This window comes from Suncus etruscus, chromosome 11 (genome assembly GCF_024139225.1).
Source record: "Suncus etruscus isolate mSunEtr1 chromosome 11, mSunEtr1.pri.cur, whole genome shotgun sequence".
Lineage (NCBI taxonomy): Eukaryota > Metazoa > Chordata > Mammalia > Eulipotyphla > Soricidae > Suncus > Suncus etruscus.
In genome coordinates this window covers 9,819,242-9,832,221 of record NC_064858.1, presented here as the reverse complement: position 1 = coordinate 9,832,221, position 12,980 = coordinate 9,819,242, and the positions used below count along the sequence as shown (strand labels likewise).

At 54.5% G+C, this 12,980-nt stretch overlaps 1 protein-coding gene and 1 non-coding gene across 2 annotated transcripts; one reads left to right on the top strand and one right to left on the bottom strand.

Annotated features, from left to right (window-relative positions):
• The first annotated feature begins 1,291 nt into the window (after positions 1–1,291).
• Positions 1,292–9,377, top strand: FSD2 (fibronectin type III and SPRY domain containing 2). Its single transcript, XM_049783950.1, has 12 exons — positions 1,292–1,885; positions 2,028–2,123; positions 2,973–3,203; positions 3,509–3,531; positions 3,893–4,014; positions 5,261–5,416; positions 5,539–5,673; positions 6,191–6,341; positions 6,711–6,844; positions 7,613–7,751; positions 8,376–8,552; positions 9,125–9,377. Exons 1-12 carry the CDS (start codon positions 1,292–1,294, stop codon positions 9,375–9,377), a joined length of 2,211 nt encoding a protein of 736 aa, XP_049639907.1.
• A 1,848-nt stretch (positions 9,378–11,225) lies between these two features.
• On the bottom strand, positions 11,226–11,356 carry LOC126023119 (small Cajal body-specific RNA 15). The gene has a single exon (XR_007500327.1). It is a non-coding gene; the product is annotated as a small Cajal body-specific RNA 15 (non-coding RNA).
• Between the last annotated feature and the right edge of the window lie 1,624 nt (positions 11,357–12,980).

The following is a 12,980-nucleotide window of genomic DNA, read 5'->3' as shown; positions in this document are numbered from 1 at the left end:
TCTCCACCTGCATTTTTTTGTTTATTTTTTGTTGTTGTTGTTGTTGTTTTTGGGTCACACCCGGCAGCACTCAGGGGTCATTCCTGGCTCTCCGCTCAGAAATCGCTCCTGGCAGGCTCCGGGGACCATAAGGGATCCCGGGATTCGAACCACCATCCTTCTGCATGCAAGGCAAATGCCCTACCTCTATGTTATCTCTCCGGCCCTCCACCTGTAATCTTGTATACAGTTGCATCCTAAAACTCCCACAGACGAACAGACACCCTTCAAAGCCACCTGCCTACCTAGGGCCACCTGTTTAAAGTAACGGGAATGAGGCTGAGATACAGTCCCCGTGATGAGTTAAGTAAGGGTGGGAGTTGGGTTGTTGAAGCAGCTGGGAAAGCCAGCCTGGGCAAGGCCAGCTGCTGGCTTCTGGGAGAGTTGAAGCAATTTCTAGAGGACTGTGCTGCAGTTGTTGAGGGCGGTGGAAGCGCTCACGGGCAACTTGAAAGGGCCCTCCTATGAAACACCAAACAGCTCCCCACCTCTCCTAGTGCCCAGCCTGCAGGCCCTTATTTGGGTTACACACTGGCCTGTTGCTATTTGCAGGGCTGGCTCGGGTTACTGCTGTGGGCAGAGGTCACCTTGCAGGAGGGCCGAGGACAGGCCTGCAGGCGCTTCTGCTTTCTGATCCCTGACAGCACGGACCCTTCAGCAGGCAAGTGTTCCTCTACCGGGACCCTCTACTCTGGCTCGGGGACTTGCCAGAGTGAAGGCAGAGGCAGTGCATGGAGACCATGTACAGTGTCAGAGATTGAACCGTGTAGCAGGAGTTGTAGATTATTTCTCAGGGTCTTCCCATACTGGAACCATTATGTTCCATGAAAAAATGAGGGGCACGTTTGAGGATCACCCCCAAATAACCACCAGATGCTGCTGCATGTGTGAGGGCTGTGGGGATTCTCAGTCATGTGTGTCCACCCTGGGAGGAAGCGCATCTCTAGAGAGATCGCCCTGGTATGAAGAGATAGCATAATAGAGAAGGCCCTTGCCTTGCACAAAGCCCACTTGGATTCCGTACCAGACACCATATGGTCTCAAGCACCAGCACAGGTGATCCCTGAGCTCAGCCAGTTCTGGGCCGGAAACGATAAATAATAAAGTCAGACCATCTTCCCCAGACCGAGAAGCTGAAATGTGGATTTGAGTCAACCCTGTAAGAGACCAGCATTTCTTTCCCCTCCTCTGTCCTAGGGCCGGAGACTGACAACGTGTGTCCTGGGAGGTCCTTGCTAGCCAGCAAGCTGCCATGGAGGAGGAGGAGGAGGCCGAAGGGCCCGCCCTCCCCCACGACTGCCTCTATTACCCCATGGACTTATACAATTCTGAGGACCGACTGCCCCTCCTGCCTGGACCCACTGGGCACCCTGCAGAACTGGGCCGGGCTGTGAGCAGCCGGGCACCACCGCACTTTAGGAAGGATCCAGAGGAGTTGGCTCGACTATACGAGCTAGCAGATGCCGAGGAGCTGGGGGACAGGTCTGTGGGGGACGGTGCCCTGCAGGCTGGGTCCTCTGAGTTCGCACCATACTCCCTGAGGAAGACCCAGACTGCCCTCAAGCAGAGAAACTGGAGGTCTGGCGGGGAAGCTGTGGGGCCTGAGGACCCGGGCTGGGGCCTGACGGGGGCATGCCAGGACCTACGAGAGGCCTACTACTACACACACGGTCGTGCCAGTGAGGAGTACGAGTGCTATGTCATCCCTGAGGAGGATGACGAGGAGGAGGCGCCCAACGGCTTCTGCGTCACCTGCAGAATCCCTGTGACGGGCTCAGCAATGGTGTCCGAGGAGCATCGGGAGCATGAGGTGACCCCACTCAGCAAGGCCCTGGAAGGTGCCCGGGTGAGTTGGTCTGAGCCCCTCCCTCATGCTGTCCTCTGGTTCTTCCCTGGTTGCCCAAGTCTGGGCACAGCCATCCCTGAGCAGCCTGGACTGGAGGAGTGAAGGGCCGAGCTGACACGTCCCTTCTCCCACTGCTGGACAGGACGAGATTCACAAGAACATGAGCAGGCTGGAGCAGCAGATCCTGGACATGGAGAACTTCGCCAGCCACCTGGAGGAGGTGTTCATCACTGTGGAGGTAGGGCCCAGCCAGCACCTTCTCTCCAGGCTCTGTCTGTGTCTCTGCTGCCTGCTCCTTGCACACACAGAGATATACAGACAGACACACTCCCTAATTTTGGGTTATGGGGTCCCTCCCTACTCAGTATTCTTTCTCCACCCCAGGGTCTGGTTCTTGCTAATTAAAATTCTCACAGAAAGACAGGGCATTCATTCTCCAGTCTTCCTCTACTAAGCTACCTTCCTTCCTTAGGAGCAGAAGACTTATGAGTTAGAATTCCTGGCTTGGGCTTTTGGCTGGAACTGATGCTGAGGCTTTGGGCTTCAGTCTTGTCCACCGAATAAAGCTAATATTTCCACCCAAAAAAAAAAAAAAGAATTCCTGGCTTGAGAGTTGGAATTCTGAGCCCGTTCTTACCCCCCTTTCACTGTGTGGATTATTTCTTGCATTGGCGTTTGCTACCAGACTCTCATCTCTCCAGGTCCTGGTTTTGGAGCCCGAGGCTTCATTCTCACCATGGGTCTCTCATGGGTTCACACACACACAGTCACTCATTCACACGCAGTGATGTACAGACACTCTCTGGGTCTCTCACAGGCCAACACATACCCTCCCACCGTGGCTCCTCTGCTCACTGTCCCTCGGCTACTGACCAGTCTCTCTTTCCCTACCCTAACCCATGTGCATTTTGGGTGTAGCTTAGCCAACACGGCCAGGTGCTGTCAGGGTAGGGCTGAGGCAACTGGATAGCAGTGTGGGGGTTAGTCTGGTGCCAGGTTCTGAGTGAAGACTCCTGCCCTTTATCAGCATCCACCCCAGTGTCTCCCCCATTCTAAGAGAGCAGGGCTGTGGTCTGCTGTCTCACAGGAGAACTTTGGGAAGCAAGAACAAAACTTTGAGTCCCACTACTCCGAGATCCTGGAAACGCTGGCCCAGAAGTATGAAGAGAAGCTCTGCACTCTCGGGGAGCGGAAGCGGGAGAAGCTGGGCACCCTGTACAGGCAGCTGCTGCACTGCGGAGAGAGCCTAGACACATGCCGCGAGCTGATGGAGACTTTGGAGGAGCTATGCCACCAGGGCAAGGCCGACTTCCTGAGGGTAGGCCCACCACCCTTCAGCCTCTGGCCACCCTAGACGACCTCTCAAAGCCTGGCAGAGGGGGCATCCTGGCTGAGGCACCTGTAGTTTCTGTTTCCAGGGTGTCAGTGAGAGGGACCCAGGCAGACCACACTGGACAGATGAGAACAGACCATTCTTTGGGAGCATTGTGGAATCTATACTACCTTGGTCCAGGGGGCTAGAGGCTGAGAGTGTCTTTCTCCCAGTTTCCAGTTTTTCCACAGGTCCTATATGTGTGTTTTGAAAGAGACATTGATTTCCAAAATCACTTTTTTCCTTTTCAGGATGCTCTGGTGATGGCTGACAGGTAATTCTGCTCTGTGTGTGACTGTCATTTGCCTCTAAATGCCATATATGTTTAGACATGGGGCTGGAGCCATAAGACAGCAGGCAGGGCTCTCTCTGGTCTTGGCACATGGCTGACCCAAATTTAGTCCCTGACATCCCATACAGTCCCCCAAGACCTACCAGGAGTTATTCCCAAGTCAGAGCCAGGAGTAAGCTCCGAGCACTGTCAGGCTGCCCGCTCACCTGTGAAAACCTCAAAGGCACAAACTCCTCCTGCTCCCCCCGGGCAACCTCTTACATTGGTGTGGAAGCTATGGCAGCCAATGGGGAGATGAGTGGGCCCAGATGGGCATTGTGTCCTGCCATGTGTCTGCCCACAGACTGGGGGAGTTCCTGAAGACAGACACAGATGTGGAAATCGTGGGCCGGTCTGACTTGGAGGACCAGACCTTGGACTTCTCTGAAGTGGAGCAGCTGATGGAGCACATCCACTCCATCCCAGGTGTGTGTCTCATTGTGGTGTCTGCACATCAACACCATTTTGGGTGTATGTCTCCCCAACTTACCAGTTTTGCAACTGAGCAGGCAGTGGTCCTCCACCCCTACCTTCCCATTCAAGTGAGTCTGGATGGCTTGTCTGACCATACATCTGGCCCTGTTCCCCTCAGCTGCAAAATGGATGCATAAGTCCCATGGGTGTCTGGTGCGAAGCTGCTGAGGTCATGTTTGGTGAAACACTGGTGTCAGGAGCTCTTAAACGTGCAGCTGTAGGGGCTAGAGTGATAGAGGGAAGGGTGCTTGCTTTGCACATGACTAACCCAGGTTTGATTCTTGACCCAAGAACAAGCTCTGAGCAGTGTCAAGTGTAACCCAAAACCTAAAAAAAAGGGAGCCGGAGAGATAGCATGGAGGTAAGGCGTTTACCTTTCATGCAGGAGGTCATCAGTTCGAATCCCAGCGCCCCATATGGTCCCACGTGCCTGCCAGGAGCAATTTCTGAGCCTGGAGCCAGGAATAACCCCTGAGCACTGCCGGGTGTGACCCAAAAACAAACAAACAACAAAAAAATTCTGCTGTGGGATCAGGGTTTTAACATGAGCACTGCTACTTATTATCCCAAACAACCCTAAAAAGCTACAACAATGACATTTGTAGGAACATTCCAGAATTCAGCCCTTCCTGATGGCTGCTTTCTCAGCCCCTGAGAGCCAATGAGCTGTGTGGAATTTGTGATCAGTGGAGCTGAGCCGCTCCTCCCAGGGGTCCTCAAACTTTTTAAACAGGTGGGCCAGTTCACTGTCCCTCAGACCATTGGAGGGTCTGACTATAGTAAAAACAAAACTTATGAACGAATTCTTATGCACACTGCATATATCTTATTTTGCAATGAAGAAACAAAACAGAAACAAATACAATATGTGGCTCTCGGGCCATAGTTTGAGGACCACTGATAGACTGTGCCCTCGCCAGGGGACCTGATGCCCCAAGAATGCTGCTGGGAGAGGACATGGGCAGAACTGCCAGACACCAGCATCTCCTGCATCGTGAGGGCAGGGGTTGCTCCTGCCTGCAAGGGGGATGCAACGGGTGGACAGGCCCCAGGGAGGCTCCTGGCCACACCCATTTCTACCTAGTGGCCGCAAGGACCCTGGCTAAGGCTCTTCCACTCTGTTGCTTGCCACTGCCCAGACCAGGGTACAAGGAGGGCCAAGAAGGGGCCTCATTTGCACTGGTCTTTTTCTTTCTAGCTCCTTCTGCTCCAGTGATAAACCCGCAGGCCCCCAACTCGGCCACAGGCTCCTCGGTGCGAGTATGCTGGAGCCTATATTCGGATGACACGGTGGAGAGCTATCTGCTGAGCTACCAGCCTGTTCAGGATGGCCCACCCGGAAACCAGCAGGCGGGTGAGGCTGGGGCTAGGGTTGTGGGGGCAGCATGGTGCCCTCTCCTGGGGGCTTGGCACCATGGGACTTTAGAGCCTTCAGGCCTGTTTTCAGGTTGGCTTCTTACCTGTTTTTCTTTCGAGAGCTGACAATGACTGTCAAAGAGACATACTGCTTGGTGAGAAACCTGGCACCTAATACCCAGTACGAGTTCTGGGTCACAGCTCAGAACCGGGCCGGCTGCAGCCCAGCCAGTGAGCGAGCTGTATACATGACAGGTGAGGAGGCTATGCCGTGGGTGTGGGCCAGGGTGCTGTCATCACTGTCTCCTGAAGCCCATCCCTTTGCCAAGTTGTTGGTTGGGGAGGATGTCCATAATACAACCGTCTCTGATGCAGCCACCTGAGTCCTGAGAATGGGGCGGGCAGCCTGTTCCTTCATTCAGGGTCACAGAGCTCCACTCCCACTTGGCTTCAAGGACAGAGGCCCCTCCTGGCACTCAGGCAGCCTGCTTTTTTGTGTATTCCTGCAGTGGCAGGAGCTTAGTGGCAGGGTTCTCTGGGAGACCCCACACACTCCGGCCCTGACTTGGGCCACCCCTCTGGGAACCATTCCCAGGGGACATGTGAACATACAGTTGGGGACACTCTGGGACACTCTTGTTTTCATTTGTAAAACAAGGTGGTGTCTTGGGGTACGGGTCCCTTGCAAGGAAGCCAAGAGCTGCTGTTATGGCGGGATCTTGAGGTGCCCCTAAGAGGCTGCCCTGAGCTAAGACTACCTCTGCCCCTGCAGCTCCTTCTCCCCCCATCATCAGGAGTCGGGAGCTGAGGAGCTGCGAGGAGGCTGCGCTTGTCCTCTGGGACTCGGGGAATATGAACCCTGTAGACTCCTACACACTGGAGCTGACCCCTGAGGAGGCACCTGGCATGTCGGGTGTCACTGAGTGAGTCACTGGGGTGTGGGGGTGATGGCCCAAGACCGATCCAGAGCCAGATGTACATGAGCATCTATCCATGCATACTGTGGCTGGGCGGACAGTAAGAGAAGGCACATTCTGTGTGGGGCATTTGGCAGCAACTCCTGTGGGTATCAGTCCTGCTGGTCACCTGAGACCACCATGTGGGACAGCGGGAAAGCAGGGTCCGGCCTGCACAGACCCAAATGGGAGATGATGACTAAAACAATGGGCGGCACCTGGGCCTGGAGCTGCCCAGAGGGCCCTGCACCCTGCCCTCAACTCGTTATTAGGACGGTGGCTCCTGCCTGTGTGTCCAGGGGTCAGGGGCTCAGCCTCTTGTGCCTGCCCCTGCAGGTCGGTGGTGGGCATCCCCAACTGCGAGGCACTGGTGCAACTGCAGCCCAGACAGACTTACACCATCTGCGTGCGGGCCCTCAACGTGGGAGGACCCAGTGCCCGCAGCCAGCCAGCCATGGTGCGCACCACAGGTCAGTGTGTGGTGAGCATCGTCTCTGAACCCCAGGGTGAAGGAGCCCAGAAACCGAATGATCCCTAGGCACAGGGCACTGCCTGGTGTGGCCTCCAAGGCCCCCCAAAACAGAACAGCAGAGCTGGAGAGGCAGGGCAGGTTGATCTCAGCACATCACATGGACTCCTGAGCACTGCCAAGAGTAAACCCCGAGCAGCCCAGGTGTGGGCCAAACCTTCATTCCCCCACCATCAGCAGAACTTGGGTTTCTGTCCAGACTCCTGGGGTGGTCTGCAGACACGTCCCTGCTCTTGGGACCTTCCTTCTCCTGCTGCCCCCCCCCCCACTCTCTTCTGCCACCTTCCAGTACTGGCCACTAGCTTGTCCCATGGCCCCCTGCTGGGCTGGCAGCAACCAGTTGCTATTCAGTCGATGGACCCAAGCTTTGCAGCCTGGGGCAGGTGGTGGGTCATGGGGTCATGTGTGCCCTCTGCCCCATCAAGAGATGCATGTTCCCTCCATGTGCACCATCTTTTCCCTGTGACCTGATCAACCAGTCCTGTTCCATAAACTGTGCAGACCCCAGGCACAGCTGCCCCAGACTGCTTGGTCATTTTGTTTGTTTTTCATTCCTGCTGGGTCCTTTCTTGATGCATTTGATGACCGTTCCTGGCAGGGCTGGAACTGACGCCCCCAAGGGTGTGAGCCGGGGAAGGGGAAGTCATTCTGAGAGGAGGTATCAGTGTAGAGGTGGGCAGCTCTGTGACACACACACACACACCCATAGGCAGCTGCTTCCCCCTTAACCGCCTCACCTGCCACCCCTGGCTGAGCATCTCTGAAGATGAAGACGGACTTAGGGTAGAGCGGCGAGAGCAGAAATACACCAAGAGAGGGCCACCCCCTAGCAGCACCCAGTTCTCCAGGTACCCCACTGGGCTGTTGGGGGGTGTTGAAGTGTGATACATAGGTGTGCGTGGGGACAGAATGGGACGGGACAGGAAGGTGCCTACTGGCCAACCTGGAGCATCAAAGTCTTTCCTGTGTGAACTGAGTTTCAGCCTAGGGTTTCCAGGCAGATGGCAAGGGTCCCAGACTGGGGCCTTCTCCGTCTGCAGAAATGGGTGTGTGGCCACCCTACCCAAAGCCTGGGCTCCAGAACTCCTGAGTGAGAACTCAGGAGGAGCGCCAAAAACAGGAGTGAATAACCCCTGAATGAATCTTGGGAAGCAGTGTGACATTTGGGGAGGCCCCTTGTAGAGAGGCATCTCCAGTGGGTACCTCAAAGGAGCAGGTCTGAGCCTGGGACACTTGGGAGGCCTTTGCCATTGTGCTTAGAAGAGTTACAGGCTGAGGAGTTACTGATGGACCCAACAGAGCTCCCAGCATCCCTCTACCTCCTGGGAGCCCTGGCTGTGCTATCACAGGGACCCTCTCACCTCACCTCACCTCTCCCCTCCACACTGCCCATCCCTCTTCAGCATAGGGGGAGCATGTCTGTTGAGAAAGTGGCAGGTCACCCCGAGTCACACTGCTTCCTGTCTCTCCAGGTGTGTGGCCGTGCTGGGGGACCTGACGCCTGTCCGAGGGCGCCACTACTGGGAGGTGGAGGTGGACACGGGCCTGGACTACACGGTGGGTGTGGTCCTAGAGGACGTGCCCAGGCAAGAGCAGCTGGGCGCCAACCGCCAGTCCTGGTGCATGCGGCACACGGTCACCTCTGGGCGGTGAGTGGCGCTGTGGGCAGGTGACACAGGAGAGGTTTTCAGGACGATGTCATGTTTCTGGGGGCTCACCCAAGCAGTGCTCAAGTAACAGGGAGTGTGGTAATACCAGGTTCATCCTGGTAGTGCTTGGAGGGGGCCGATGGTGCCAGGGACAAACCAGGTCTCAGGTATGCCAGGCCACACACCTGCTCTCTGAGCCATTCATGTTCTGCTTGATAATAGTGGCCGGAGACAACTCAGGAGGCTGAGCAGGGACTTGGCAGGCAAGAGTCCCAGCTTTGGTTCTCCCAACAAGAGTGCAATATTTCTCAGGGTGTCTTTTAGAAAAGAGAAGGTAAGTTTTAGAAGTAACCTGTTGTACAATTAGTACATTAAGGAGGGCGTCTGCCTTGCACATGGCTAACCTGAGTTCATTCCCCAACATGCCATAGGGGCCCATGAGCCCCACCAGAGTGATTACTGAGTGCAGAGCCAGAAGTAAGCCCTGAGCACCCCTGGGTGTGCCCTCCCACCAGTAAAAAGCTCATCTTCAGAATTTCTGAACTCCCTTCTGTCAAATGTTGAACCCTTAGGCCCAAGTATGAGTTTCTACATGACCAGAAGACACCAGATATTCGGATAACAGTGCCCCCGAGGAGGATTGGCATCCTCTTAGACTACGACAGTGCAAAGCTGTCCTTCTTCAATGTGGCCATCTCTCAGCACCTCTTCACCTTTAGCTGCCACTTTCCCCACTATGTGCACCCCTGCTTCTCTCTGGAGCAGCCTGGCAGCCTTAAGATCTACCAAGGCATCCCAGTGCCCACATCAGCCGCTCTCTACTAGGCAGAGCCTGACTTCTGCCCTCTCCTGCCAACTCGTGCCTGGAATCCCAGTATCTAGGATTGTTCAGACAACAGGATTCCCTGTCAGGTCCCAGGGACAGCCTGAGTCTCATGCCACACTGCCTGTTGGGCTGTGGAATAACGCAACAGTGGATGGACAAGAGTGCCTTCCAGGTGTCCACAGGCTGACAGATGGTTCATCATCAACTAAAAACACCCTAAGAAGGTAGTAGGATGTGGCACAACAAGTTTGAATTCAGGATTCTAACTGCTAAGAAAGACTTCCATGGAATAAAGAGAACACGGATAAAATCTCAGTGTCAATAGTTTTATTTGGCAAAAAAAAATTCTTTTATGTTAATTTTGACACAACCTTCATTTAATTTAAACAAGGCAGAAGCGGCCGGACTGATAGTACAGCAAGTAGAGCATTTGCCTCGCCTATGGCCAACCCAGGTTCAAGACCCAGCATTTTATATGGTCCCCCAAGCACTCCAAGAGTGATCCTTAAACAAAAAAGAAAAAAAAAAGAGTGATCCTTGAGCCAGAAGTAAGCCTTGCATACAGCCAGGTATAGCCCAAAAAACAAAACAGAAAAAGGCTCAAGATTAATTTCAAGGATCCTAATTACTCCAAACTAAGGACCTTTGTTCAAAACCAGAGACACACAACAGCAGGCAAAGTGCTTGCCTACAAATGATGCCAACATGGTTTTTCCCCCAGAACCACATAATGGTCCTCCTAGTACTTTCAGGAGTGACCCCTGGCACCAGGAGAAGCCTCTGCCAGGTATGGTCCAAACTCTGCCTCCCTCCCTCCATTTTGGGGGAAAAAAAAGAGAGAACACTGAATGTTACTATTCTAGGAGAAGTTTGTTGTTTTGTTTATTTTGGGACTACACCCAGTGGTGCCCAGAGCTGACAGGTTCAAGCTGGGTCATCTGCATGCAAGGTAAATGCCTTACTTGTTTTCCAGGGCTACAAGACTTTTAAAAAATATAAAATAGGGGCTGAGAGAGAGCACAGCAGTAGGGCATCTGCCTTGCATGTGACCAAACCCAGGACAACTGTTTGATTCCCAGCTTCCTGTGTGGTCCCCTGAGTCTGCCAGGAATGATTTCTGAGTGCAGAGCCAGGAGTAACCCCTGAGCAAAACAAAAAGACTATAAAATAGAATCAAACCAAATCCTGAGTTTTGGTAAAGTATTCCAAATCCTTAAAATCCATTAAATTCCTTGAATCCAATACCTTGAATTCCTTAAAATCTGACGAAGTAAATCTCGATAAGGGGCAGGATTTACCTCTGGGCCATGCTCTCTGCTGATTTATCTGTTGGGGGAAAAAAAAAGATTTTCAAAAAGTCAACCCTGTCACCACAGCCCTCAATTACTGTACAGTTCAAAAGAAGGCACGTGTCTGTCATTATGACAGTCATGACACAAGTCAGGTATGTTACAGTGTGTAGCCTTCAGGAATATGTCCAGAGAACACAAGCACGTATGTTCTTATTGAGGTGTGTTGCCTAAATGGTCCTACCCTTATTGACTAAAACATGTTAATGGTGACTCCATCATGTTGGTCTTAGGGACATGAATGACCAGAGAGCTGTGGCTCTGGGCCAGATGAGGGAGATGAGGGATGAGATGCTGGCCTCAAGTGCAGCCAATCCAGTTCAACCCCCAGCACCAACAGGCATCACTGACCAGCAAAAGCAGTGGGTGGGCTTCCCCTCACCAGTAAATAAATCACAGCAGGGAAAGTCCTCTGGACACCCCACCCAGCAGTCAGCTTTGATTTAGGACAGGGCCCTCCTGGCTGTGCTCTCTAGCCTTCCTTCTCCAAATCTTAAATGCTGTGGGTAGATGAGTAGGTCTTGCTTTTACTGTGCACACAAGACCTGTTCAATCTACCTTTTCATTTTGGAGGCTCCCAGCAGAGAGAGTCACCTTGACTTCAAGGACTCCTTGTGCTTGGTCTCCAGGAGGAAAGGGCTGAGTGGGGCTTGTGCCGGCCCCAACACATGGCAGTTTTTAACCTTTAACCACTCAGAGACTCTATTTTAGGACTGATTTACTAAGGGAACAGCACTTCTGGGCAAACGTATTCTGTTACTCTACAATTAAGAACAGTTTCCTCCTCCAGATGTTATAGCCCAAATCCTCTTGAGCAAAGAGGGGTTCGGGAAATGTGCAAGCAAATGGAGATGCTCTAGAGATCTGGGTGCAGCTGATAGTCCAGCTGGGACCTCTTCAGGGGGCTCCCTGTTCTTATCGCCCCAGAGCAGTATAGCTGGCACTGACCTTCTTGTCTGCTTCCCTGGTCTGGGAGCCAGTCAAGGCGGTGACGTTACCCCACAATCTCCATCTCCAAGTAAGAATGACTCGCTCACGACCCTGAAGAGAGAAAAGACACCGGGTGGGGTGTGCCGCCCAGCACTGGGTATCCCAGAGTGAGGACCGCCAGTGTGAGCACCACTGGTTGTGGGCGAGAAAGCGAGGGGAAGAGAGATAGATCCCGGAGGCAGATATGCGTCTCCAAATGCAAAAAGAGCATCCTCCTGGCGAGCAGGCTGGAAGGGAAGGGACTTGCTCAGTGCTCCCAGCCCTGCACTACCCAAACCCTAAGGGTCGTCGGTACCAGGAAAACAGGCTCAGGAAGCTGCCACGTTCATCGATGCGGGTTGACTTACACTCGCCCGCCCTGGCTGCGTGTTTCTCCTTCCACTGCTCCCACCGCAGCCCCCGCAGCTCCCAAACTTTCATCATGAACCTTAAGAACTGCTCAGAATTGGCCGACCCAGGTTCAATCCCTGGCAACCGTTTGGTTCCCCTGAACCCAACCAGGAATCATTCCTGAACCTCAGGGCCAGGCGTAACCCCCGAAAGTCGCCAGCTGTGGCCCCCAAAACCTGCGCAGGGGCCAGAGCGGTGGCGCAAGCGGTAGGGCGTCTGCCTTGCACGCGCCAGCCTAGGACGGACCGCGGTTCGATTCCCCCAGCATCCTATAGGGTCCCCCAAGCCAGGAGCGATTTCTGAGCACATGGCCAGGAGGAACCCCTGAGCGTCGGGTGTGGCCCAATCCCCCCGAAAAAAACAAGAAATACCCCAAAAACACAACCTGCGCGGAAGAGTCCCAGGATGCAGCAGCGAGAGGATGCACCAGGACCTGCGCAGCCTCCGCAGCCCACTTCCGGCGGAAGAAGGCCAGACGCACTTCCGGGGCGGGACAAAGTCGCGCCGCGGTGACGTCGGCGCCCAGCTGGCGGCGCGCTTGTGACGTCAGCACCGCGGGTTGTCAGTGAGCGAGGCGCGCTCCAGGGCTTGACGTCGGGGTTCTGCACCGGCACGGGCCGGGGGCGGCCGTCTTCCTGTGCGTGGCTCCCGGAAAGTCTGGGGGCCCCGAGTGGGCGGCGGCCCCGGTGCTGCTGTGAAAGGGGCTTAACGAGCCGGCGACCGGGCCTTGTCCTGGCTCGGGCCTGGTCAGCGCTGGGGGAGAGGGGACAGGGAGTAGTGGGCCTCGCCTTAGTCCAGCGGAGATGGGGGTCGTGCTTTGGGGGCCCCCTCACCGTGGCCGTGGCCCACCCACCTGGATTTATTTCTTTATGT

Excerpts from the sequence above, each read along its gene's own strand:
- FSD2 (XM_049783950.1), top strand. The coding sequence starts at position 1,292 with ATGGAGGAGGAGGAGGAGGCCGAAGGGCCCGCCCTCCCCCACGACTGC. Across the intron at positions 2,124-2,972 it reads AGGTGTTCATCACTGTGGAG|GAGAACTTTGGGAAGCAAGA; the intron begins GTAGGGCCCAGC and ends GCTGTCTCACAG. Across the intron at positions 4,015-5,260 it reads GCACATCCACTCCATCCCAG|CTCCTTCTGCTCCAGTGATA; the intron begins GTGTGTGTCTCA and ends TTTTCTTTCTAG.